Source organism: Neoarius graeffei, chromosome 24 (assembly GCF_027579695.1).
Source record: "Neoarius graeffei isolate fNeoGra1 chromosome 24, fNeoGra1.pri, whole genome shotgun sequence".
NCBI lineage: Eukaryota > Metazoa > Chordata > Actinopteri > Siluriformes > Ariidae > Neoarius > Neoarius graeffei.
Genome location: NC_083592.1, coordinates 40,568,628 through 40,593,124, shown reverse-complemented (window position 1 = coordinate 40,593,124; position 24,497 = coordinate 40,568,628). Strand labels below are relative to the sequence as shown.

At 41.0% G+C, this 24,497-nt stretch overlaps 2 protein-coding genes across 3 annotated transcripts in view; one reads left to right on the top strand and one right to left on the bottom strand.

Annotated features, from left to right (window-relative positions):
- Nucleotides 1–7,380: 7,380 nt before the first annotated feature.
- On the bottom strand, nucleotides 7,381–23,125 carry mrpl1 (mitochondrial ribosomal protein L1). Its single transcript, XM_060906648.1, has 9 exons — nucleotides 23,043–23,125; nucleotides 22,712–22,823; nucleotides 21,023–21,311; nucleotides 19,963–20,046; nucleotides 19,707–19,778; nucleotides 8,162–8,273; nucleotides 7,977–8,077; nucleotides 7,623–7,704; nucleotides 7,381–7,518 (listed from the first exon to the last, which is right to left on the bottom strand). Exons 1-9 carry the CDS (start codon nucleotides 23,071–23,073, stop codon nucleotides 7,421–7,423), a joined length of 981 nt encoding a protein of 326 aa, XP_060762631.1. The 5' UTR covers nucleotides 23,074–23,125; the 3' UTR covers nucleotides 7,381–7,420.
- Nucleotides 23,126–23,860: 735 nt separating this feature from the next.
- The window catches only part of cnot6l (CCR4-NOT transcription complex, subunit 6-like), a 60,230-nt gene continuing 59,593 nt past the window's right edge, over nucleotides 23,861–24,497 (top strand). Inside the window, exon 1 of one of the 2 annotated variants that reach the window (XM_060907235.1) lies at nucleotides 23,861–23,981. In XM_060907235.1, the coding sequence (XP_060763218.1) occupies nucleotides 23,930–23,981 (52 nt within the window). In that variant the 5' untranslated portion in view covers nucleotides 23,861–23,929. The remainder of the gene's footprint in view (nucleotides 23,982–24,497) is intronic. The other variant, XM_060907236.1, reaches the window with a different exon arrangement.

Sequence of the window (24,497 nt, the reverse complement as noted above, 5' to 3'; positions counted from 1 at the left end):
TCCTTCCTTCCCTCCTTCCTTCCCTCTCTCCAGTCAGTGCACCATCTGTATCTTCATTCAAGTTTTCACCAAAGAACCAAAGCCTTTCACACACTCCTGTGCACACAATGTATGCATTTACTGTTTATTTCTTAATATTTCACTATTTTCACCCGCACCTTATGGGTTTTCCTTTACAGGGGGTGACCCTGGCAAAGTGGTATAGAAATCAGAATTCAGCAAGAGATCTGACTCTTGTTTTTGCAGGTTTTCTAGTCTTGTTTACCTCCAGACCCATGGGACAAGGGTTGCCAGGTTTGAGTCATAAATCCATCAAGACCCAGCTCAAAAGTTCCCAACATCCATCCATCCATTATCTGTATTGCCATTTATCCTGTTCTACAGGGTCTCAGGCAAGCTGGAGCCTATACCAGCTGACTATGGGCGAGAGGCGGGGTACACCCTGGACAAGTTGCCAGGTTATCGCACGGATGACACAGACACCCTTATGGGTTTTCCTTTACAGGGGGTGACCCTGGCAAAGTGGTGAAGGAATCAGAATTCAGCAAGAGAGCTGACTCTTGTTTTTGCAGGTTTTCTAGTCTTGTTTACCTCCAGACCTGTGGGACAAGGGTTGCCAGGTTTGAGTCATAAATCCACCAAGACCCAGGTCAAAAGTTCCCAACATCCATCCATCCATTATCTGTATTGCCATTTATCCTGTTCTACAGGGTCTCAGGCAAGCTGGAGCCTATACCAGCTGACTATGGGCGAGAGGCGGGGTACACCCTGGACAAGTTGCCAGGTTATCGCACGGATGACACAGACACCCTTATGGGTTTTCCTTTACAGGGGGTGACCCTGGCAAAGTGGTGAAGGAATCAGAATTCAGCAAGAGATCTGACTTGTTTTTGCAGGTTTTCTAGTCTTGTTTACCTCCAGTCCTGTGGGACAAGGGTTGCCAGGTTTGAGTCATAAATCCATCAAGACCCAGCTCAAAAGTTCCCAACATCCATCCATCCATTATCTGTATTGCCATTTATCCTGTTCTACAGGGTCTCAGGCAAGCTGGAGCCTATCCCAGCTGACTATAGGCGAGAGGCGGGGTACACCCTGGACAAGTCGCCAGGTTAGCACAGGGATGACACAGACACCCTTATGGGTTTTCCTTTACAGGGCGTGACCCTGGCAAAGTGGTGAAGAAATCAGAATTCAGCAAGAGAGCTGACTCTTGTTTTTGCAGGTTTTCTAGTCTTGTTTACCTCCAGACCTGTGGGACAAGGGTTGCCAGGTTTGAGTCATAAATCCACCAAGACCCAGGTCAAAAGTTCCCAACATCCATCCATCCATTATCTGTATTGCCATTTATCCTGTTCTACAGGGTCTCAGGCAAGCTGGAGCCTATACCAGCTGACTATGGGCGAGAGGCGGGGTACACCCTGGACAAGTTGCCAGGTTATCGCACGGATGACACAGACACCCTTATGGGTTTTCCTTTACAGGGGGTGACCCTGGCAAAGTGGTGAAGGAATCAGAATTCAGCAAGAGAGCTGACTCTTGTTTTTGCAGGTTTTCTAGTCTTGTTTACCTCCAGACCTGTGGGACAAGGGTTGCCAGGTTTGAGTCATAAACCCACCAAGACCCAGCTCAAAAGTTCCCAACATCCATCCATCCATTATCTGTATTGCCATTTATCCTGTTCTACAGGGTCTCAGGCAAGCTGGAGCCTATCCCAGCTGACTATGGGCGAGAGGCGGGGAATACCCTGGACAAGTCGCCAGGTTATCGCACGGATGACACAGACACCCTTATGGGTTTTCCTTTACAGGGGGCAACCCTGGCAAAGTGGTGAAGGAATCAGAATTCAGCAAGAGAGCTGACTCTTGTTTTTGCAGGTTTTCTAGTCTTGTTTACCTCCAGACCCATGGGACAAGGGTTGCCAGGTTTGAGTCATAAATCCACCAAGACCCAGCTCAAAAGTTCCCAACATCCATCCATCAATCTATTCATTATCTGGCGCTGCTTATCCTGTTCTACAGGGTCGCAGACAAGCTGGAGCCTATTCCAGCTCACTATGGGTGAGAGGCGGGGAACACCCTGGACAAGTTGCCAGGTTATCGCACGGAATGACACAGACACCCTTATGGGTTTTCCTTTACAGGGGGCGACCCTGGCAAAGTGGTGAAGGAATCAGAATTCAGCAAGAGATCTGACTCTTGTTTTTGCAGGTTTTCTAGTCTTGTTTACCTCCAGACCTGTGGGACAAGGGTTGCTAGGTTTGAGTCATAAATCCACCAAGACCCAGCTCAAAAGTTCCCAACATCCATCCATCCATTATCTGTATTGCCATTTATCCTGTTCTACAGGGTCTCAGGCAAGCTGGAGCCTATCCCAGCTGACTATGGGTGAGAGGCGGGGTACACCCTGGACAAGTCGCCAGGTTAGCGCGACTTGACCAGGGATGACACAGACACCCTTCTGGGTTTTCCTTTACAGGGGGCGACCCTGGCAAAGTGGTGAAGAAATCAGAACTCAGCAAGAGATCTGACTATTTTACAGGTTTTCTAGTCTTGTTTACTTCCAGACCCGTGGGACAAGGGTTGCCAGATTTGAGTCATAAATCCACCAAGACCCAGGTCAAAAGTTCCCAACATCCATCCATTATCTGGAGCTGCTTATCCTGTTCTACAGGGTCTCAGGCAAGCTGGAGCCTATCCCAGCTGACTATGGGCAAGAGGCGGGATACACCCTGGACAAGTCGCCAGGTTATTGCAGGGCTGACACTCAGAGACAAACAACCATTCACACTCACACCTACGGTCAATTTAGAGCCTCCAATTAACCTAACCTGCATGTCTTTGGACTGTGGGGGAAACTGGAGCACCCGGAGGAAACCCACGCAGACACTGGAAGAACATGCAAACTCCACACAGAAAGGCCCTCGCTGGCCACTGGGCTCGAACCCAGGACCTTCTTCCTGTAAGGCGACAGCGCTAACCACTACACCACCGTGCCACCCCAGTTCCCAACATAATATAATTTTATACATTTGAAATGGTATTAAAGTGTGAAAATTGTTTGTAGCATATCAGTGTATCGTAGCAGCCAAAAGTTTGGATCCACGTTCTAATCCAATGGTTTTTGTTAATTTTTATTAAGTAAAAGTCACTTCATATCTTAAAGTAATGATAGATGTTGTTTGTCTTTACTTAGTTGAGCAGGTCTTGATAGAATATGGATTAATACAGTTGTGGAATAGGGTTATTTACTGCTGTATTTTTATTATTTACTTTTTACTGTTTATCTTAAATGAAGCATCTAAAATATGAAATACATTAATTTTTTTAACACTTTTTTTGTTTACCACACAATTCTATACACCCACCGGCCACTTTATTAGGAGCACCCATCCACCTGCTGTTCTATGCAGTTCTGTAATCAGCCAATCCCTTGACAGCAACACAAGGCATAAAATCATGCCGATACAAATCAAGAGCTTCAGTTAATGTTCACTTCAAACATCAGAATGGGGAAATTTGTGATCTCAACATATGACTTTCACTGTAGCATGGGTGTTGGTTTGAGCCAGATGGACTATCCATCCATCCATCCATCCATCCATCCATCATCTGTAGCCGCTTATCCTGTACAGGGTCGCAGGCAAGCTGATCCTGATTAGATGGAACGGTCACCTCATAGCAAGAAGGTTCTGGGCTCAAGCCCAGTGGCCAACGGGGGCCTTTCTTTGTGGAGTTTGCATGTTCCCTCCGTGTCTGTGTGGGTTTCCTCCAGGTGCTCCGGTTTCCCCCACAGTCCAAAGACATGCAGTTAGGTTAACTGGTGGCTCTAATTTGCCCATAGGTGTGAAGGTGTGTGAATGGTTGTTTCCCAAGCCCAGAAATGGGAGGGTTGTGGCAGGAAGGATATCCGATGTAAAACTATGCTCCAATTAATATGACGTGGATCAACAGTGCTGGACAAGGGAGATGATGATGACGAAGAATGGAGTATGATGCATACAGCTATGAGAGGATACAGTATATACTACAAGAGCTCATGTGAGGTAGGTAAGCATTAAACCTATACAGGAAAAGAGACATGATGCATCAGATTGTATAAATATAGGGCAATTACAGACTAGTGAAAAAGTGCATTGTACAAAAATTACAGTATTCAAAGAGAGTGATGGACAAGCCTGATGGCCTGGGCCAAAACCTGTTCCTCAGCTGGGTGTGTGATTAGAAGAAAATAATCAATGGTGTAAATTAGTTATTATTCCACCTGAAGTTTCTGTAACCATACAATATATCACAACGTGCTTTATTCCTCTTACAACACAGCAATTTGCCAAAAATTTAGGTTTTTTTTTAATTAATTTACAATTTCTCATTCTTTTTATACATTCGCATTTAATGTTGTAGAACATCAGCAAAACAAGTCAGTTCTTATCACATGTTATAGCAGTGATAAGCAAATCACTCCCACACTATATGCTGTTTTTTTCTCTTTCTTGACGTTTATAAGACAAAACAAAATGCAGCTTGTCATGTTACCAAGAAACTGGAAAGAGCAGTTCTCCGTCCTGAAAACTTTCTCATATCAGAAGACCTACAGTGACATCTTTACGTCTGACTGTTATAAAACACCAGCAGTACAGACTTTCCAAAATAAATGTGTCCTCACAGAAAACGTCACCATATCAACAATTACAGGTTTTGAAAATCGCTTTATGTGAAGTGTTTACCATACAAGTCCCTGTAAATGAGTAGGTACTATAGATGTGATAATATATTCGAAGGAATGCATTCATAAAAACCTGCAATTTGCCTGTATTTTCAATCAGGAATGTCAGAATTGCAATACACCTTCTGACCAATCAGAACAGAGATTTCAACAGCGCTGTGGTGTATAAAGTTAGAACATATAGCGATGAGAAGGAATACAATAATTCTGTGAAGTTTAAGTGTATACATAGAGTTAAAGTAAACTAATTCCACTGGAAAGCTAGCACTAACAGGGAGTCATGCACAAACTGAAACCCAATATTGGTTCAAAGAATGTGAAAGTTTGATAATCATAAACTGCACACTAAATAGTCCATAGGCTACTCCTGTGACTTAATGTTTAGTGAGGAAAGTACAAGCTTTGTGACATGTCCATTTCTGGCTACCTGTGGAAGAGAACATAGCTTAGCTATTCAAGTGTGCGTGTTTGTAGCGTTGAAGCATGATTGTAGTTTCAAATGCCAGCACCAAATCTGTTAGGCCCAGGTAGTTCAAGTTTGTGAAGATGCACAGCAAATTTCAGGACGGCACAGTGATGCAGTGGTTCGCACTATCGCCTCACAGCAAGAAGGTTCTGGGTTCAAGCCCAGTAGCTGATGGGGGCCTTTCTGTGTGGAGTTTGCATGTTCTCCCAGTGTCTGCGTAGGTTTTTTCCGGGTGCTCCGGTTTCCCCCACAGTCCAAAGACATGCAGTTAGTCTACATTGTCCATTGATCAACCTTAGAGAGGGATGGGCTCCGCCAAGTTTAAATTCCCAAGACACACCAATGATGGACTGTTAAAATGTCATCATTGGTGCCCTTACAGCCCTTGCTGGCTATGGGACAAAGAAGAAGATGGCAAATTTCAATTGTTTGCATAGACCTGTTGACAAAAAAAAAAAAAAATTAATTATTGACCAAATCTTGATTTTTTTTCCTTTTGTTAAAATGAAAAGTGATTATGCTAATGAAATAAAAAGATGTTAAACACTCAGCATTGGTATTAGTTATAATGATCCAGCAGGTGAATAATGATGGGAGAAAGACTGCCACCTGGTGCTGACCAAAGGTATTGAAATGTCACGACATAGCCTGTCTGTGGTAAACAATCAATCTCTCTGGGCCAAAGTAAAAAAAATATAGATATATTATATAAAAAATAAAATGAAAAGCCCCCCCCCCGCATTTAATTCCAGTAACTACTTTACCCTTCTCAGAGTCATGGTGGATCCAAAGCTTAAACCAGGAACACTGGGCTCAAAGCAGGACGACATCCTGGATGGGACACCAGGGCATCACAGGCTTTCACTCACACTAAAGGATGAGCAGTCTAGCTTAGCCAATCTACCTACATATTTTCAGGAAGTGGGAGGAAACCGGACAACCCAGAGGAAACCCACTCAGACATGAGATGCACCAAAACTGCACACAGATCAGAGGTGGACAAAGTACCCAACTTCATTACTTAAGTCAAAGTACAGATTCCACTGGTCAAATGTTACTCGGATACAAGTGAAAGTTGTCCAGTCAAATTTTTACTTAAGTTAAAGTACTGAAGTACTGGCTTTTAAAAATACTTAAGTATTAAAAGTACATTTTTTGTCAACGTATCATTGTATTATTGCCACGCTTACAAAACTTAATGCAATTACCAAAGACAGAAATGTGAATTCACAAAATGAACGCATGCTGTGCCATCATAGTGGTTTGACGTTAAGTCAGTGAAACTCCACCTGACATGCTAGCAAACTGTTTTCAAACTCGAAATCATATTGAGTAGCTAATGCTACTAGAGGAATATGTTAACGTTATTCATGTTAGCATAACTCCATTTTTACATGCTAACTAACAGTGTCCAAGTTAACTAGCTATGCATAAACGTTAGCCATGGACGAGGCGATGGCAAATCCATAGAAAGTCATTTGACTAACCAGACTGCATAGCTATTGCAATGTTATCGCGAGCTCTAAAAGCACAGACAACTTAATTGCAGGCTTTCTCTTGGAATAAAACGTTTATATACCTCAATATGCTCCTGCAGGTCGGACGGCGAGTTTTTGTAGGCCGTGATGTGGTTCATTTTTGGCAAACAAACATTTAAAATGAAATTAATCTTTAATCCGTACAGAAAACTGAAACATGGGTTCATGGGGGCGTGCATTCTCCAGAAGAACCGCCTCCTTCCATTCTGCCATCAACTGATCGTGTTCGATTAATGCTGCTGAGAAATCATTGAACTTGATTTTGTACAGTCTATGGACATGACGTGACCCTAGTGATTACTGATAGACTGTCTCAGTGTCACCTGTGAAAAAACCAATCATGTTTTAGAAAAGAAAAGAAAACACATCCACTTTCAAAGCTGTTTCATAGTAACGAGGACCTTGACAGAAATGTAGTGGAGTGAAAAGTACGATATTTGCCTTTCAAATGTAGTGAAGCTAAAGTCATAAGTTTCCAAAAATAAAAAATAATAAAAAAAATACTCAAGTAAAGTACAGATACTCAAAAAGTGTACTTAAGTACAGTACTCAAATAAATGTACTTCGTTACTGTCCACCTCTGATACAGACACAGTAGTAACTCGAACTCAGGATCAAACCCTACACCCTATCCACAAACCAGACAAGACAAGATTACATATTTGAGAAACTTTATTACGTCATTACACATAAATCAGGCCTCCTTCACCTCTTGCTGTAAAAATGGTTCATATTTGAAGCGTAAAGCCTCGCTCGTATTGCTGTTTGTGATGGCTCTCTCAATAAAGGAACCTACACAAAAGGACAACAATTACAATCACTGCACCAAACAGGAGCTTCGCATCAAGATACACTTTGAAACTAAATGTCAGTCACGGCAGTGATGAAACGCTCACCGAATTCTGCTGGCTTGTGGGACGCGACGTCCTGAATGATGACCCGCATGTTATCCAGGATGTGTTCCTTTGGCATGTCCAGCTGTTTGAAATAAGTCAATATTGCAATATATGATTTGTTTCAATAAAATTTAAGCGCTATAGATTTACGCTGGTTAGTTAGACCACGTCAAGCTTCTCCGTCAGTATGGTACCTTACTACTACTACAACATATTCAAAATGAAAACCTTCATATCCATTATTTTACAAAATGAAAATGATTATGCTGTAAAATGTTATTAGAGCTATGGTTATAAACATCTAATCTGTTACTATAATCATTGCTGTGCTACAAGGCTTCGATTTAAATTTACCGTTCCGACTTGCGTGATGACGTAGGCTTCCCTCTCCACCATGTACTCATGTCCACTCTTGAACAACTGAAGCATTTTAGGAATGTTCACCCCAACTGACCCTGAACAAAAACATTTAAGATGACTTAAACCAGTAATTTGTTGTCATTTTTTTTCCAGAGTGTGATTGGAAGGAACACACTGACCTCGTTTGCTCTTTGGGAATTTCTTCCTCAGTTTGTTTTTCAAAGGCAGGAGCTTTGCGATGATGTCTGGAACAGCCACGTAAAAGTCTGCTGTGATCTCATCTTCCAAAATCTACAAAAGTACGAACAACCGTCTGAGCCCACGACTAACACTTGTTTATTTCATCACTTCAGTTTCATCTCATCTCATTATCTCTAGCCGCTTTATCCTATCCTACAGGGTCGCAGGCAAGCTGGAGCCTATCCCAGCTGACTACGGGCGAAAGGCGGGGTACACCCTGGACAAGTCGCCAGGTCATCACAGGGCTGACACATAGACACAGACAACCATTCACACTCACATTCACACCTACGGTCAATTTAGAGTCACCAGTTAACCTAACCTGCATGTCTTTGGACTGCGGGGGAAACCGGAGCACCCGGAGGAAACCCACGCGGACACGGGGAGAACATGCAAACTCCGCACAGAAAGGCCCTCGCCGGCCACGGGGCTCGAACCCGGACCTTCTTGCTGTGAGTCGACAGTGCTAACCACTACACCACCGTGCCGCCCATCACTTCAGTTTACGCAAAAAAAAATACAATTATGCCCTCTCTAGAACATCTCAATCTGAAATTAAAAAAATTTTTTTTATTGTGCATGCCATTTTCCCCATGTCTCGCAAGAACATCATCATGCGGATGAGATGTGATCATTTCGATGTGCTGAGGGTTGCTTTCCTCCATTTTGGGACCAAATATCCTACCTCTTGGAGCCAAACAGTATGGCCCTATGGAAATAGCCGAATGTGAGGAGCTTTAACTAATTAGCATAGCTATGGAACTAAGTCACACCAAGTCGTAGGTACTCGAGGTATGTAGTTTTGAGTCACAGGGATGTAATTTGTGCTTGACATTCGCAAATAGATCCGTGAAACAAAAGACGAATATATCTTTTCTGTTACTGCTTTTGTGTTCTCGTTTCTTTCTCTGCAAGATCAAAACATTAGGTGTATAACTCCATACTCACTACCGTGGAGTCGAGCCCATGCATTCTACGGCTACATCCACATGACAACGAGATTTTTTTTTTTTAAATATCACGTCCACATGGGCAACGGATCAGTAAAATATCAGGTTCATATGGCAATGCAGCGCTTGCTGAAAACGATGCAATACACATGCCACACCTCTACGTGCGCTGTAAGACGGTCCCATCGGAGACACCAGAACAATAGAAGAAGTAGACGCATGCGCATAAACCCCTTCTTCTGTAGCATCAGCCACAAAGTTTTGATTATTAGTCAGTAGTGTAAAATAGTATCTATTGTCTAAGACACTCATTTATATTTCATATTAAAACGTCTATGTAAATTAATACATAGAAAGCCTGGCCAGGCGCTGAACGTTCTTCTGCCTTCACTTTAAGAGAAATTCAGGGCGAGCAGGAGCCTAGGTTCTTCCCTGTCACTGTCACACGCGCACACCTTCTCACTCCCTGTCCTATGGCTATAGTCCCTTTAAATCACGTGCTCGTTTTTTGAATGGAGACGCGGAAAGAGGAATGAACGGGGGTAGATGGAAGCCGGTACGCCAACATTCTGATATCCTCCAGAATTCTTTAATGGTCCGGAATAAATTGAATGCTACACGTTGATGGATTACTTTGTTGTTCTACGCCCTTTTTGAGGAATGTATTGTCGGACTTAAACCAACATCTGAAGAGGTGAGATCGCTCCTTTTTTTCCCCTATTTTTGCTGGCGGGATTGTCATGTGGTTGTGATGTCATCGTAAACAAATCCATTCTACTCATCCAAACGACTTCGCAACGGGGCCGTTGCCAGATCTTTCCACTCTGGAACCCGTTCTCAAAAGATTTTGTTCTGGGGCACCCAAAACGCCGGTGCCGTGTGGACGCCAGGCAGAAACAATAAACAATTTTATCAGATTCACCTGAATCCGTTGCTGTGTGGACAGGGCCTAAGACTAAGATAGCTAAGCGCTAGCTAGAATAATTGTTATCTGTCCAGGAAAATGACACGTCATCTACCATTACTCTATTTTGCAGTTGCCCTCACGAAGTAGGCTTTCCCTTTCTTATCCACTGGCTTTTAGCTGGCGGGAGAGCGGAGTCCGTCATGTTTGCCCACGCAGCCTTGTTTTGGTTAAAAGTAGGTCAAACACGACCCACGGTGGTCACATGATATTGTTGCTCACTTGCTTCGGCAATCTCTGGAATCGTAAAATGCGGGACGCTTTATCCCAGCAAAACATTCACACACAGGATACACGGTGTGTGCAGCAGCGAAACATCACTCAACTCCAACAGCAATAGAACATTTTGCCCAGAATTCAACTTTGCAGTCAGCATCTTTAATTTTTCGTATCATGTTTAAATACAGTAGTGCTTGAAAGTTTGTGAACCCTTTAGAATACTCTTTATTTCTGCATAAATGGCTTAAAACATCACATTTTCACACAAGATAAATAAAACCCCAATTAAACAAAAGACGCAAAAATATTATACTTGGTCATTTATTTATTGAGGGAAATAATCCAATATTACATATCTGTGAATGGCAAAAGTATGTGAACCTTTGCTTTCAAACCCCAGAGTGCAGCAATAGCTGCAAATAAACATTTCTGCTAACTTGTTGATTATCCTCAGATCAGCTTGGAGGAATTTTAGCCCATTCCTCTGTACAGAACAGCTTCAACTCTGGGATGTTGGTGGGTTTCCTCACATGAACTGCTCACAAAACATTTCTATTACATTAAGGTCAAAACTTTGACTTGGCCATTCCAAGACCTGACTTTTATTATTCTTTAACCATTCTTTGGTAGAACGACTTGTGTGCTTAGGGTCGTTGTTTCGCTGCATGACCCACCTTCTCTTGAGATTCAGTTCACAAACCAATGTCCTGACATTTTCCTTTAGAATTCACTGGTATAATTCAGAATTCATTGTTCCATCAATGATGGCAAGCCATCCTGGCCCAGATGCAGCAAAACAGGCCCAAACCATGATACTACCACCACCATGTTTCACAGATGGGATAAGGTTCTTACAACCCCGATTCCAAAAAAAATTGGGACAAAGTACAAATTGTAAATAAAAATGGAATGCAATAATTTACAAATCTCAAAAACTGATATTGTATTCACAATAGAACATAGACAACATATCAAATGTCGAAAGTGAGACATTTTGAAATTTCATGCCAAATATTGGCTCATTTGAAATTTCATGACAGCAACACATCTCAAAAAAGTTGGGCCAGGGGCAATAAGAGGCTGGAAAAGTTAAAGGTACAAAAAAGGAACAGCTGGAGGACCAAATTGCAACTCATTAGGTCAATTGGCAATAGGTCATTAACATGACTGGGTATAAAAAGAGCATCTTGGAGTGGCAGCGGCTCTCAGAAGTAAAGATGGGAAGAGGATCACCAATCCCCCTAATTCTGCACTGACAAATAGTGGAGCAATATCAGAAAGGAGTTCGACAGTGTAAAATTGCAAAGAGTTTGAACATATCATCATCTACAGTGCATAAGATCATCAAAAGATTCAGAGAATCTGGAAGAATCTCTGTGCGTAAGGGTCAAAGCCGGAAAACCATACTGGGTGCCCGTGATCTTCGGGCCCTTAGACGGCACTGCATCACATACAGGCATGCTTCTGTATTGGAAATCACAAAATGGGCTCAGGAATATTTCCAGAGAACATTATCTGTGAACACAATTCACCGTGCCATCCGCCGTTGCCAGCTAAAACTCTATAGTTCAAAGAAGAAGCCGTATCTAAACACGATCCAGAAGCGCAGACGTCTTCTCTGGGCCAAGGCTCATTTAAAATGGACTGTGGCAAAGTGGAAAACTGTTCTGTGGTCAGACGAATCAAAATTTGAAGTTCTTTATGGAAATCAGGGACGCCGTGTCATTCGGACTAAAGAGGAAAAGGATGACCCAAGTTGTTATCAGCGCTCAGTTCAGAAGCCTGCATCTCTGATGGTATGGGGTTGCATTAGTGCGTGTGGCTAAAATCTGGAAAGACACCATCAATGCTGAAAGGTATATCCAGGTTCTAGAGCAACATATGCTCCCATCCAGACGATGTCTCTTTCAGGGAAGACCTTGCATTTTCCAACATGACAATGCCAAACCACATACTGCATCAATTACAGCATCATGGCTGCGTAGAAGAAGGGTCCGGGTACTGAACTGGCCAGCCTGCAGTCCAGATCTTTCACCCATAGAAAACATTTGGCGCATCATAAAACGGAAGATACGACAAAAAAGACCTAAGACAGTTGAGCAACTAGAATCCTACATTAGACAAGAATGGGTTAACATTCCTATCCCTAAACTTGAGCAACTTGTCTCCTCAGTCCCCAGACGTTTACAGACTGTTGTAAAGAGAAAAGAGGATGTCTCACAGTGGTAAACATGGCCTTGTCCCAACTTTGAGATGTGTTGTTGTCATGAAATTTAAAATCACCTAATTTTTCTCTTTAAATGATACATTTTCTCAGTTTAAACATTTGATATGTCATCTATGTTCTATTCTGAATAAAATATGGAATTTTGAAACTTCCACATCATTGCATTCTGTTTTTATTTACAATTTGTACTTTGTCCCAACTTTTTGGGAATTGAGGTTGTATGCTGGAATGCTATGGAATCAATTTTGTGGCAAAATGTTCATACAATACTTTTGGCACAAAATTGATTCCATACCTGATGAGCCTCAACAACTCTCTTTCTGAGGTTCTCAGAAATCTCCCTTGTTCGTGCCATGATACACTTCAACAAACGTTGTGAAAATCAGATTTTGATAGATCTCTGTTCTTTAAACAAAACAAGGCGCTCACTCACACCTGAATATCATCCCATTGATTTTAAACAAGTGACTCATCTCACTTTCAAATTAAGCGCTAATTCTAGACTTTCACATACTTTTACTTACTTAAGCCTACTACCCCTCCTGGAGCATAGGCCGCCACTGAGAGATCTCCAGGCATCCCGGTCTTGGGCTTTTCGTTCAAGCTGGCTCCAGGGGTACCCCATTCTTTTGGTGTCAACATGGAGGTCTCGATGCCACATGTTTCTGAGCCGTCCTCTGTTTCTCTTGCCTTGGGGGTTCCAGGTCAGCGCTTGCTTGGTTATGTTTTACATAGTTTTAATACTTGCAAATATGTACCACTGAATCATTTTCCTCAATAAACAAATGACCAAATATAATATTTTTTATCTCATTTCTTTAACTGGGTTCTCTTTACTGATTTTTAGGACTTGTGTGAAAATCTGATGAGCTTTTAGGTCATATTTATGCAGAAGTACAGAAAATTCTGAAGCTTTCACAAACATTCAAGCACCACTGTGTTTAATATTGATCTTAAATGCCATTCCACAAACATGGCGTGAGTGTACAGTGCTCAAAACCTATGTCAGAATGAAACATCGTGGTTATAATAAACGGTCAGATAGTAGCACTGGACGTAATGCTGTTTCTCGCTTGATGTGTGCAATTCCAGTGCCAGCTTCATACTATACATACTCACCTTTAGTAATTATAACATGCACATATCGGTACTGACCTCTCGATTATCTTAAAATTGCATTGCCACTGTCAGATTTGTTCATCTAATTAGATTTTCACTTCTCTGTCCTCTGATGTACAGTGCCTTGCAAAAGTATTCATACCCCTTGAACTTTTTCACATTTTTCCACCTTACAACCACGAACTTAAAAGTTTTTTATTGAGATTTTATGTGATAGACCAACACAGAGTAGCACATAATTGTGAAGTGAAACGAAAATGATAAATGGTCTTCAAAATTTTAAACAAATAAAAATCTGAAAAATGTGGTGTGCATTAGTATTCAGCCCCCGTACTCTGATACCTCTAAATACAATCCAGTGCAATCAATTGCCTTCAGAAGTCATCTAATTAGTTAATAGAGTCCTACTGTGTGTAATTTACTCTCAGCATAAATACACTTGTTCTGTGAAGGCCTCAGTGGTTTGTTAAAGAACACTGAAGAACAAACAGCATCATGAAGACCAAAGAACTCACCAGACAGGTCAGGGATAAAGTTCTGGAGAAGTTTAAAGCAGGGTTAGGTTATAAAAAAATATCCCAAGCTCTGAACATCTCAAGAAGCACTGTTCAATCTATCATTCAAAAATGGAAAAAGTATGGCACATCTGCAAACCTACCAAGACATGGCCGTCCACCTAAACTGACAGAGCGAGCAAGGAGAGCACTGGTCTGAGAAGCAGTCAAGAGGCCCATGATCACTCTGGAGGAGCTGCAGAAATCCACAGCTCAGGTGGGAGAATCTGTGCACAGGACAACTATAAGTCGTACACTCCACAAATCTGGCCTTTTTGGAAGAGTGGCAAGAAGAAAGCCATTGTTGAAAGACAGGCATAAGAAGCCATGTAGGGGACACAGCAAACATGTGGAAGAAGGTGCTTTGGTCAGATGAGACCAAAGTTGAACTTTTTGGCCTAAATGCAAAGCGCTATGTGTGGCGGAAAACTAACACTGCTCATCACCCTGCACACACCATCCCCACTGTGAAACATGGTGGTGGCAGCATCATGCTATGGGGATGCTTTTCTTCAGCAGGGACAGGGAAGCTGGTCAGAGTTGATGGGAAGATGGATGGAGCTAAATACAGGGCAATCCTGGAAGAAAACCTGTCGGAGGCTGCAAAAGACTTGAGACTGGGAAGGAGATTCACCTTCCAGCAAGACAATGACCCTAAACATACAGCCAGAGCTACAATGGAATGGTTTAGATCAAAGAATATTCATGTGTTAGAATGGCCCAGTCAAAGTCCAGACCTAAATCCCATTGAGCATCTGTGGCAAGACTTGAAAATTGCTGTTCACAGACGCTCTCCATCCAATCTGGCTGAGCTTGAGCAGGGCTCTACATTAACTTTTGAAACCACTTGTCCTGTTGGGCAAGTTGAAAGGAAATTTACTTGTCCGAATGTGAAGTTGACTTGTCCGAAGAAAAATTTGAGAAAAAAAAAAAAAAACACAAAAACTATTTGTAATAAACTAATTTCACCAGAATTACTTTAACACAATCTATTCACTGCAGAAAAAAATTGGACTCCATCAATCATTAATTTATTCATGAGAAATTGAAAACCAGAAAATTAAAATTATACAGTATATTTTCATTTTTAAATTATTAACTTTGAATATATATCCTCCACTGATTAATTGTTGTTGTCTAATTATTCATTGTGGCTCCTGTATGGTATTTAATGGTTGTGATGAAAGTTGCGGTGTTTTTTAGGTTTTTATTGCGATTACATTGCGGGAGGAAGTGAAAGTTGCGAGAAATTGTTGTGATTTTCTCTTTTTGTGATTAAAATTGAGTGATATGTTAAATATTAAGTTATTACTGAAAAACTATTGATTAAAAGAACAAAGACACTGAGAAATGGTCCAATAAAACAACTTTACCAATATAAAAGATTACCAGGACTACAAAAATGCAGAAAAATAGGCTTTACTTATCCAAATGCACCTGTTGGTTCAAAAGTTAAAGTGCAGAGAACCTCACAGCACAACATGAAGTTACCTTAAAATATAATATAAATGCCTCAGCTTTCATGTAAGAAAAAAAAACCTAATACTAGTACTGTGTGCAGGCAGTCTCTCCTGAAGACTAAATTAAACAATAATTATAAACTAATAAAATAAATGGCTCAGGCTTCATAGAAGAAAAAAACCCAATTTGAACAGAATCTCACAGTATGATGCTGAAGCTGCCTAAACAATGGAAAATAAAATGCCATTTTGGCAAAAATGTTGGCATCCATTAATTTCTTGTATTAAGTAAAAAAATAATGTAAAGTGCACACAGTGCTTCACTGTAAACATCACACACTTTCAGTAACAGAATTTAAGCCTATATAAACACTGACTCGCACATGCTGCTTCTCTTGAACGTATACACGGAAGTAAGGCGGAAGGTAGTTTGTCGACGTCACCTCAAGACGACACCAACGATTGGTCAAATTTGCGGGAAAGTTGCGGTGATTGGATATAATTGCAGCACCGCCCTGAATTCGCGGGGATTGGTTGAATTTGCGTTGAAGTTGCAAATCGCAACATCACGAAATCATGGAGGGTCTGGTAAACGACCGTTTACTTTTCAGCTCAAATACACGAAGCGGTATTGGCCGGTTTCGCAAGCGGAATATTGCGCATGGGCGCATCGCTCTTTCCGAAGAGAAACATCCAGCGATTCATCAAAACAATATGTCGAGTGAGATGCTTCGGAAATCATGTGAATAAACTGATAAATTTGATATGTAACCTGAATATCGGCGTATTTTGGCACTTGTCCGATCGGACAAGTAACTGAGATGATGAACTTGTCCGACATAAAGGATCACTTGTCCCGGACAAGCGGACAACCGTTAATGTTGAGCCCTGCTTGAGCTATTTTGCAAAGAAGAATGGGCAAAAATTTCAGTGTCTAGATGTGCAAAGCTGGTAGAGACATACCACAAAAGACTTGCAGCTGTAATTGCAGCAAAAGGTGGCTCTACAAAGTATTGACGCAGGGGGGCTGAATACTAATGCACACCACATTTTTCAGATTTTTATTTGTTTAAAATTTTGAGGACCATTTATCATTTTCGTTTCACTTCACAATTATGTGCTACTCTGTGTTGGTCTATCACATAAAATCTTAATAAAAAACTTTTAAGTTCGTGGTTGTAAGGTGGAAAAATGTGAAAAAGTTCAAGGGGTATGAATACTTTTGCAAGGCACTGTAGAAGTCTGAACGTTGCACAATGCCAGAGTGTGTGCTGCTTTAGTCAAGCTACAGGCTGAAATACCAAGTGATATTCGGTAAAGCTTTTGCAGGGAGTTTAATATTTCTGCTCATTATTTAAATAATAACTGGCTGGCATTGAGTGGTATATCAGATATATTCCATTCAGCTAGCATGATATTGAATGAGTCGAAGACGAGTTCAATATCATGCTAGCTGGATGGAATATATCTGATATACCACAAAAAAAAAGCCAGCCATCATCATCGCCATTATTATTATTACTAATATTATTATACATACACATTCCTTTCGGGTGTTCAACGTGTCTTTCTCTTTCAAAATTCTCTCAAAATCTTCTGTATTTAACAAAGCAAACCTGGTGGCCATGTTTGTTTACAAATTCTCACAGTCGCTCACTAGCACGGAAGTTTTACGTCTCTGACGTGTGACGACATGTCGTCTTGACAACCATGCAATATCGTAAACCATATTCAACGCTCATTCTCCACTGGGTAGAGTGATGTAATACAGGTAGGATAAGCGATATGATAACAATATTGCATGCTGTCAAACCAAATGAATGAAACCCGCTGGAAGGGAACAGAACACATGTTTTTATTCCATCGAAAAAGTGTCTTGTATGGATAATAATCTGTTATATTATACCTGTTGGGGCGGCACGGTGGTGTAGTGGTTAGCGCTGTCGCCTCACAGCAAGAAGGTCCGGGTTCGAGCCCCGTGGCCGGCGAGGGCCCTTCTGTGTGGAGTTTGCATGTTCTCCCCGTGTCCGCGTGGGTTTCCTCCGGGTGCTCCGGTTTTCCCCACAGTCCAAAGACATGCAGGTTAGGTTAACTGGTGACTCTAAATTGACCGTAGGTGTGAATGTGAGTGTGAATGGTTGTCTGTGTCTATGTGCAGCCCTGTGATGACCTGGCGACTTGTCCAGGGTGTACCCCGCCTTTCGCCCGTAGTCAGCTGGGATGGGCTCCAGCTTGCCTGCGACCCTGTAGAAGGATAAAGCGGCTAGAGATGATGAGATGAGATTATACCTGTCAAACACAAACACGTACACCACCATCGATTTGAAGAAAGTATATATATGCTGAAAAAAAGGTACTTGATTAAAGCCATAAGTATCGATTTCCCAGGTCTCTTTGCAGATACATTTTAAGGTGCTTGTAAGTCTCTTCTAAACTTTTTCTAAAAAAGAAGTATTTAAAATTAATAACATATTTTTTTAGATCAGCATTCAGTTAGTAGGCTATTCATACTTTGTGTGACATTAAAATGGCTCTCTGGGTCGTTTTAGAGGGGGAAAGAAAAAAAAAAGTGTCAGGGTTTTTTTTATGAGAAAGTAAACTCCCCAAACTATTCTAGTAAAAAAGGCTAGTTAAAAAGGAATTTAATACAGTACCAGGCAAAGGTTTGTACACCCCTACTCATTCATAGTTGTGTTGTGGGGTTTTTTTTCTTTCTGTATTTTGACTATTTTCTACAAAACTGAAGACATCAAAACTATGAAATAACATCCGGAACATGTATGGAATTATGTGGTAAATAAAAAAACAATATGTTTCATATTTTAGATTCTTCAAAGTAGCCAGCCTTGATGACGCTTTGCACGCTATTGGCGTTATCTTAACCAGCTTCATGAGGGAGTCACCTGGAATGCTTTTCAATTAACAGGTGCCTCGTCAAAAGTTAATTCGTGCAATTTCTTGCCTTCTTAATGCGTTTGAAATCAAACAGTAAATAATAAAAATGCAGTAAACAGCCCTATTCCACAACTGTAGTAATCCATATTATATCAAGAACCGCTCAACTAAGTAAAGAGAAACGACATCTATCGTTACTTTAAGGCATGAAGTGACTTTTCATTTATAAAAATTAAGAAAAAACATTGAATTTGAAGGGGTGTCCAAACTTTTGATTGGTACTGTATGTAAATTGGGATATGCTACTTCTGTGGTAGTAATTAGAGCACAAATGTGGAGGTATGAAGTCGTGCGATTAGCCTTAAAAGTGCATGTGAACTTGGGATCAAATTACTGGCGAAATCAGAATTTTTAACCGTTAAATTATTCTGCATATTTATTTGACTGAATGACTGATTAGTTGGTTTACTGGCCTGAATGCCTCATCTCATCTCATTATCTCTAGATGCTTTATCCTGTCTTACAGGGTCGCAGGCAAGCTGGAGCCTATCCCAGCTGACTATGGGCGAAAGGCGGGGTACACCCTGGACAAGTCGCCAGGTCATCACAGGGCTGACACATAGACACAGACAACCATTCACACTCACATTCACACCTACGGTCAATTTAGAGCCACCAGTTAACCTAACCTGCATGTCTTTGGACTGTGGGGGAAACCGGAGCACCCGGAGGAAACCCATGCGGACACGGGGAGAACATGCAAACTCCGCACAGAAAGGCCCTCGCCGGCCACGGGGCTCGAACCCGGACCTTCTTGCTGTGAGGTGACAGCGCTAACCACTACACCACCGTGCCGCCCTGGCCTGAATGCCTAATTAATTATTTTATTTATTGACAGTGATTAAATGAATGTCTGACTGACTAATTAATTACTTGGTTTAATGATTGATTTATTCACTGACTTGGTTTTTCGCTTGACTCACTGACTGATTTCTGGACCCAGCTGAAGCATCTAACGCAACCTTACCAAATAAAGCTGTTCAGCAGAAGTGATTAATCAGACTGAAGGTTTGCTTTTAACATCAATATGTCGTACCTTCTCAACAAGTTCGGCTCCTCCCACGACAGCTGCTCCATACTCAGTGGCCACTCTGGCCTCCTCTGGATTCTTAAACAAACAAACAAACAAACAAACAAACAAACAAACAAACAAACAAACAAACAAATCATATAGACACACAACAGAACATTATATTACAATAAGGATGATTAAAATCCAGCTTAAATTCACATTCAACTAAACAGAGAGCTGCACAGACTTTAAAGTGTGCAGTTTAGAAGCAGACACTCACCTCTGTGAACACGACGACTTTGTTCGGCTCACTTTTAAATGGATGCGGTAAATGGACAGTGCTAACAAAGGGGTCTACTTTTTTCTAATTTGAGAGGAAAAGAAAGAAAAGGAAAAAAAAGACAACTTTTATCATAAGCAGATATTGTACAGTAAGTTGGCAGAGTTAGTTTGGGTACAAATGTTGAGAGATTACAGAGGTGAACAAATCATCAGTTTATTCGCCGGACCTCAGAGCAGGTGAAAGCTCCTGTGTGTCTGCCTGGAAGGTCTGGTTAACTAGGAGATAAAGCTGCAATATATCCATATTTTTGGTCTTCAAATGAATTGTAAAAAGCATTTTTAAAACGAGGGCGGCACGGTGGTGTAGTGGTTAGTGCTGTCGCCTCACAGCAAGAAGGTCCTGGGTTCGAGCCCCGGGGCCGGCGAGGGCCTTTCTGTGTGGAGTTTGCATGTTCTCCCCGTGTCCGCGTGGGTTTCCTCCGGGTGCTCCGGTTTCCCCCACAGTCCAAAGACATGCAGGTTAGGTTAACTGGTGACTCTAAATTGACCGTAGGTGTGAATGTGAGTGTGAATGGTTGTCTGTGTCTATGTGTCAGCCCTGTGATGACCTGGCGACTTGTCCAGGGTGTACCCCGCCTTTCGCCCGTAGTCAGCTGGGATAGGCTCCAGCTTGCCTGCGACCCTGTAGAAGGATAAAGCGGCTACAGATAATGAGATGAGATTTTTAAAACGTAAATATTCAATTTTTATATCCATGAACCAAAGTCGACAGATTATGAGTTCTGGAACAGGAAAGAGCAGTTGAGAATCTACTCTTTAAAAACAGACTTGCTTCCAAAAAAAATTCAAATTTAAAGAAAGCCAATCGGGTTCGAAGATATTTTTCCTCTTGAACATGATTATGGTTGCATACTAGCATTTTATTCTATTACATCATCATGTGAACACTTAAACTCTTTTAAAATATCTAGAAACACTTCATTCTGCATCACCTAGGCAGGTAATATAACAATCAATACAAAGTGTAAAGAAACATGTTTAAAAAGTGCGTTATGTACCTTTTTCTCGAGTTTCATATCCAGCTTCAGTTCAATGAAAAGAGGTTGATCTTCAGGGGTAAAGTCCAGCTTCTGGAAGCTCTTCAGCATGTCCACAGCGACATCTGCATCATACACTGGTTTAGGATAGTGCCTCACTACGTACACATCATCGATCGGCGCCCAGGCTGTCAGGCCGTATGGCTTATGACGACCCGTATCATCGATCTTCTGCTTCTCCTTCTTCTTCTCTTCTTTCTTTACTTCCTTTGCTGCTCCCTTTTCAACTTTTCTCTCTTTCTTAGACCGCCTGCAGAAGCAAAAAATAAAAGATTTGTTTCATGCATCCTATAATATGCTAAATAAACTTGTAGTGCCTTCCAATAAGCCACTTCTTGTGGACACCTCAGGGGTTTCTATAGATTCCAAAGTTTATTCTATTGAATGCTTTAAAGTAAACGTGGTAAAAATAAAAACCTTTTATGACTAATAACAAAGGAAAATGTGTTTAAACTGGTATATAAAATCAATGGTGAAAAATAACCAAGTCAGTCAGTCAGTCTATCCAAATCAATCAATCGAAAAACCATATGCCTGCTTCCGTCTCCAAACTTTCCAAATATTTCAGACTGAGTCCTGTCCTAAATCCGTCTCCTATGTCTTCCCCAAACCTCTCATTTAACCCTTTGTGTGCCACTACAAGGGCACAAGGTCATCTTGTTGCCAGCAGGTGTCACTCAAGAAACTTAAATACATAAATGACTGGTCCAAAACTAAAGAATATGACAGCTAGGTCTCATTGCATCCGAATGAATTTAAGATCTTGTACAAATCTCTATAAAAGATAAGACAGCCCTTCATTTATTCTCTTTACCATCTGTTTTTTAATTTAATTTGAGCTAAGCCCCTGTTCTGTTTACCCTTTTCCCCTTTTCTCTCTTTTTTTCCTTCCATGCTCAACCTTTGTATCCATGTCTTTTATGTGAAATAAGTGCCATGTTTGTATGTCCATGGTTTTCAATTAAAAAAAAGGTCTCATTGCATCTATTCACACAGTGCTCGATGAGCAGAGAGAAAAAGTCAAATGAAAAAAAGTGCATTCTTTTATTGACAAAATAAAGAAGACAAAAGTTATTTCAGAACAACAAAACAGTTAATGTGTTAGGTTTTACAAAGAAAAGCACAACTTTATTCATCACACACTTGTGAAATTTCCTCTCTGCATTTAACCCATCTGAAGCAGTGAACACACACATGCACACACACACCCAGAGCAGTAGGCAGACATGCTAACAGCGCCCGGGGAGCAGTTGGGAGTTAGGTGCCTCGCTCAAGGGCACCTCAGCCCAAGGCCGTCCCATATTAGCCTAACCTGAATGTCTTTGGATTGTGGGGGAAACCAGAGCACCCGGAGGAAACCCACGCAGACACGGGGAGAACATGCAAACTCTGCACAGAAAGGCCCTTGCCAGCCACTGGGTTCGAACCCAGAACCTTCTTGCTATGAGGCGACCGTGCTAACCATTGCCACCCAAATTCATTATCACAAGTGAATAAAGGGGTATTCTAACATAGATTTAAACATTATTAGTTTAAAAATGATACAGATGTTTGTCCCTTGCTTTTCTGAACGTGATATATTCTCTAATTTGATTTTCTTAATTTTCTTTTTTTAAATCTGTGAAAGGCACTGAAATGCAGGATGCTCACTTGGCTACTGCAGCATAGGTCCTCACAGGATGATGCCTAGTAGCTGCATTCTGGGACGGACATAATGATGAAGAGCTAGAGATGAGGATCTGCTTCTGACATCCAGCCAACACTGTGAGAGAAAACCTCCACAATTTATTAAAACAACAACAAGAGCATCAACATGTTAGATAGTGTTGCTACAGTAGTTCCATACTACACACATGACCACTCAGTAGAGTTTATGATAAACTGTACATTCATGCAGAAATAAGACATAAAACGTGTTAATACAGTATATTCACAATATTTTTAGACAACAGAAAAAAGAAGTAAAGTCTATAAACCTGACCTCTCAATAAACTCCTCGCGGAGGCTGCCATATTTACTGGTGCCACCGTTATTACATTCCGTCTGGACGCACAAACTCTGTTGAATAGTTCCGCTCCTAAAACGTAAAGTACTCATGAAATATTGTGAGTACAAATTATTTTTGGTTAATGTAAACGCTGAATTAGGATTTAAGTTTAAGTTTTGACATGAAATAAAAAACTATATACTCTTTAAAGTGAGATAACACCCTTCAAAAATAATTAGCAACTTGTCTTATGTTGCATCGTCTTAAATTTAGATAAAGGTCATGAGACACATCTGACATAAACGCAGGAGATGATTAAAAAAAATCATAAGATAAAGAAAAGAAAAAGAAAACTGCATTCAAAAGTTTCCTATATTTTTACAGTTATATAGTAACAGTGTATCGAAATAATTTCTAATATATATATATATATATATATATATATATTATTTTTTTTAAACTTATGTCAAAAGTTCTTATTTAATGCATTACCAACACTTTACATAAACATTATGCTTAATCGAATTGTGCAAGACTTTATTTATACATAAATTACAGTCGCGCCTGTTTACTAACTTTCCTCAGTGGCTATTTCAGACCAAGGAATGCAGCCAGTTATTTTTACACACCCGCATTCGGTCAGATCCCGCCTTCCGAGCTGCGATTGGGTAGTCGTTAATCCTCACGTGCTGTCTACCCAATGGAAAATGTCGCGTGCTTGTTTATATAAAACACCAGCCAATCCAGATGCGCTATAGGAAATGAGGTGGAAGAAAAAAAATAACGTGAATGGGGGCTTTGAGTTGAGCGGAAGCCATGATTGTTGTCCTTCTATCTGCCTGTTAGGAGATTGAAGAGCGAAGAAGGCAACGTTTGGCTGCATGTCTGGAAAAATATCACCCCAGCATTTACATTACCACCTCCCGAATGCAGGTAAACAACTTCTGCTTAGCTACGTGATGGTTTAAAAAAAAAAAAAGAAAATGTTTGCTGTGTGCATTTTTGCAGCTGTCACCGTGTCAAAATTACCTCAAGTCCCAAGGAGAGACTTAGCAACTGCTAGCTAACGGTATAACTGTCCACACACACAGAGGGAGAGAGAAAACAAACAAACAAACAATGTAGTCAGGTATTTATTTATTTATTAGAAGCATTTGTAATTTGGGGGTGTAGTTTACTTGTACAGCAGTCTGTCTGTGTAATAGTTCACCTGTCTGCTTTGGCTGGAGACTAAATAACAACAAAAAAAAAAAAACCCAACCTTGTTTTCCTCAGACCAAAACTTTTTTTTTTCTGTTTTACACATTTTTCAAATCAGGTCTTTTTGTCCCTCTTTAAACTCCACACTGAGGTTCTGTTTCTTCGTTTTTCAAAACTTGTCAAGATGATATACAGACAGACCTACAGTATAGAGTCATGCAAAAATCTTAGGCACATGCAAAGCAGTTC

Coding starts and splice junctions, on each gene's coding strand:
- mrpl1 (XM_060906648.1), bottom strand. CDS start 23,073: ATGGCAGCCTCCGCGAGGAGTTTATTGAGAG. Junction 22,824..23,042: donor CGCGAGGAGTTTATTGAGAG/GTCAGGTTTATA, acceptor TTTCTCTCACAG/TGTTGGCTGGATGTCAGAAG. Junction 20,047..21,022: donor ATATGAAACTCGAGAAAAAG/GTACATAACGCA, acceptor CTCTCAAATTAG/AAAAAAGTAGACCCCTTTGT.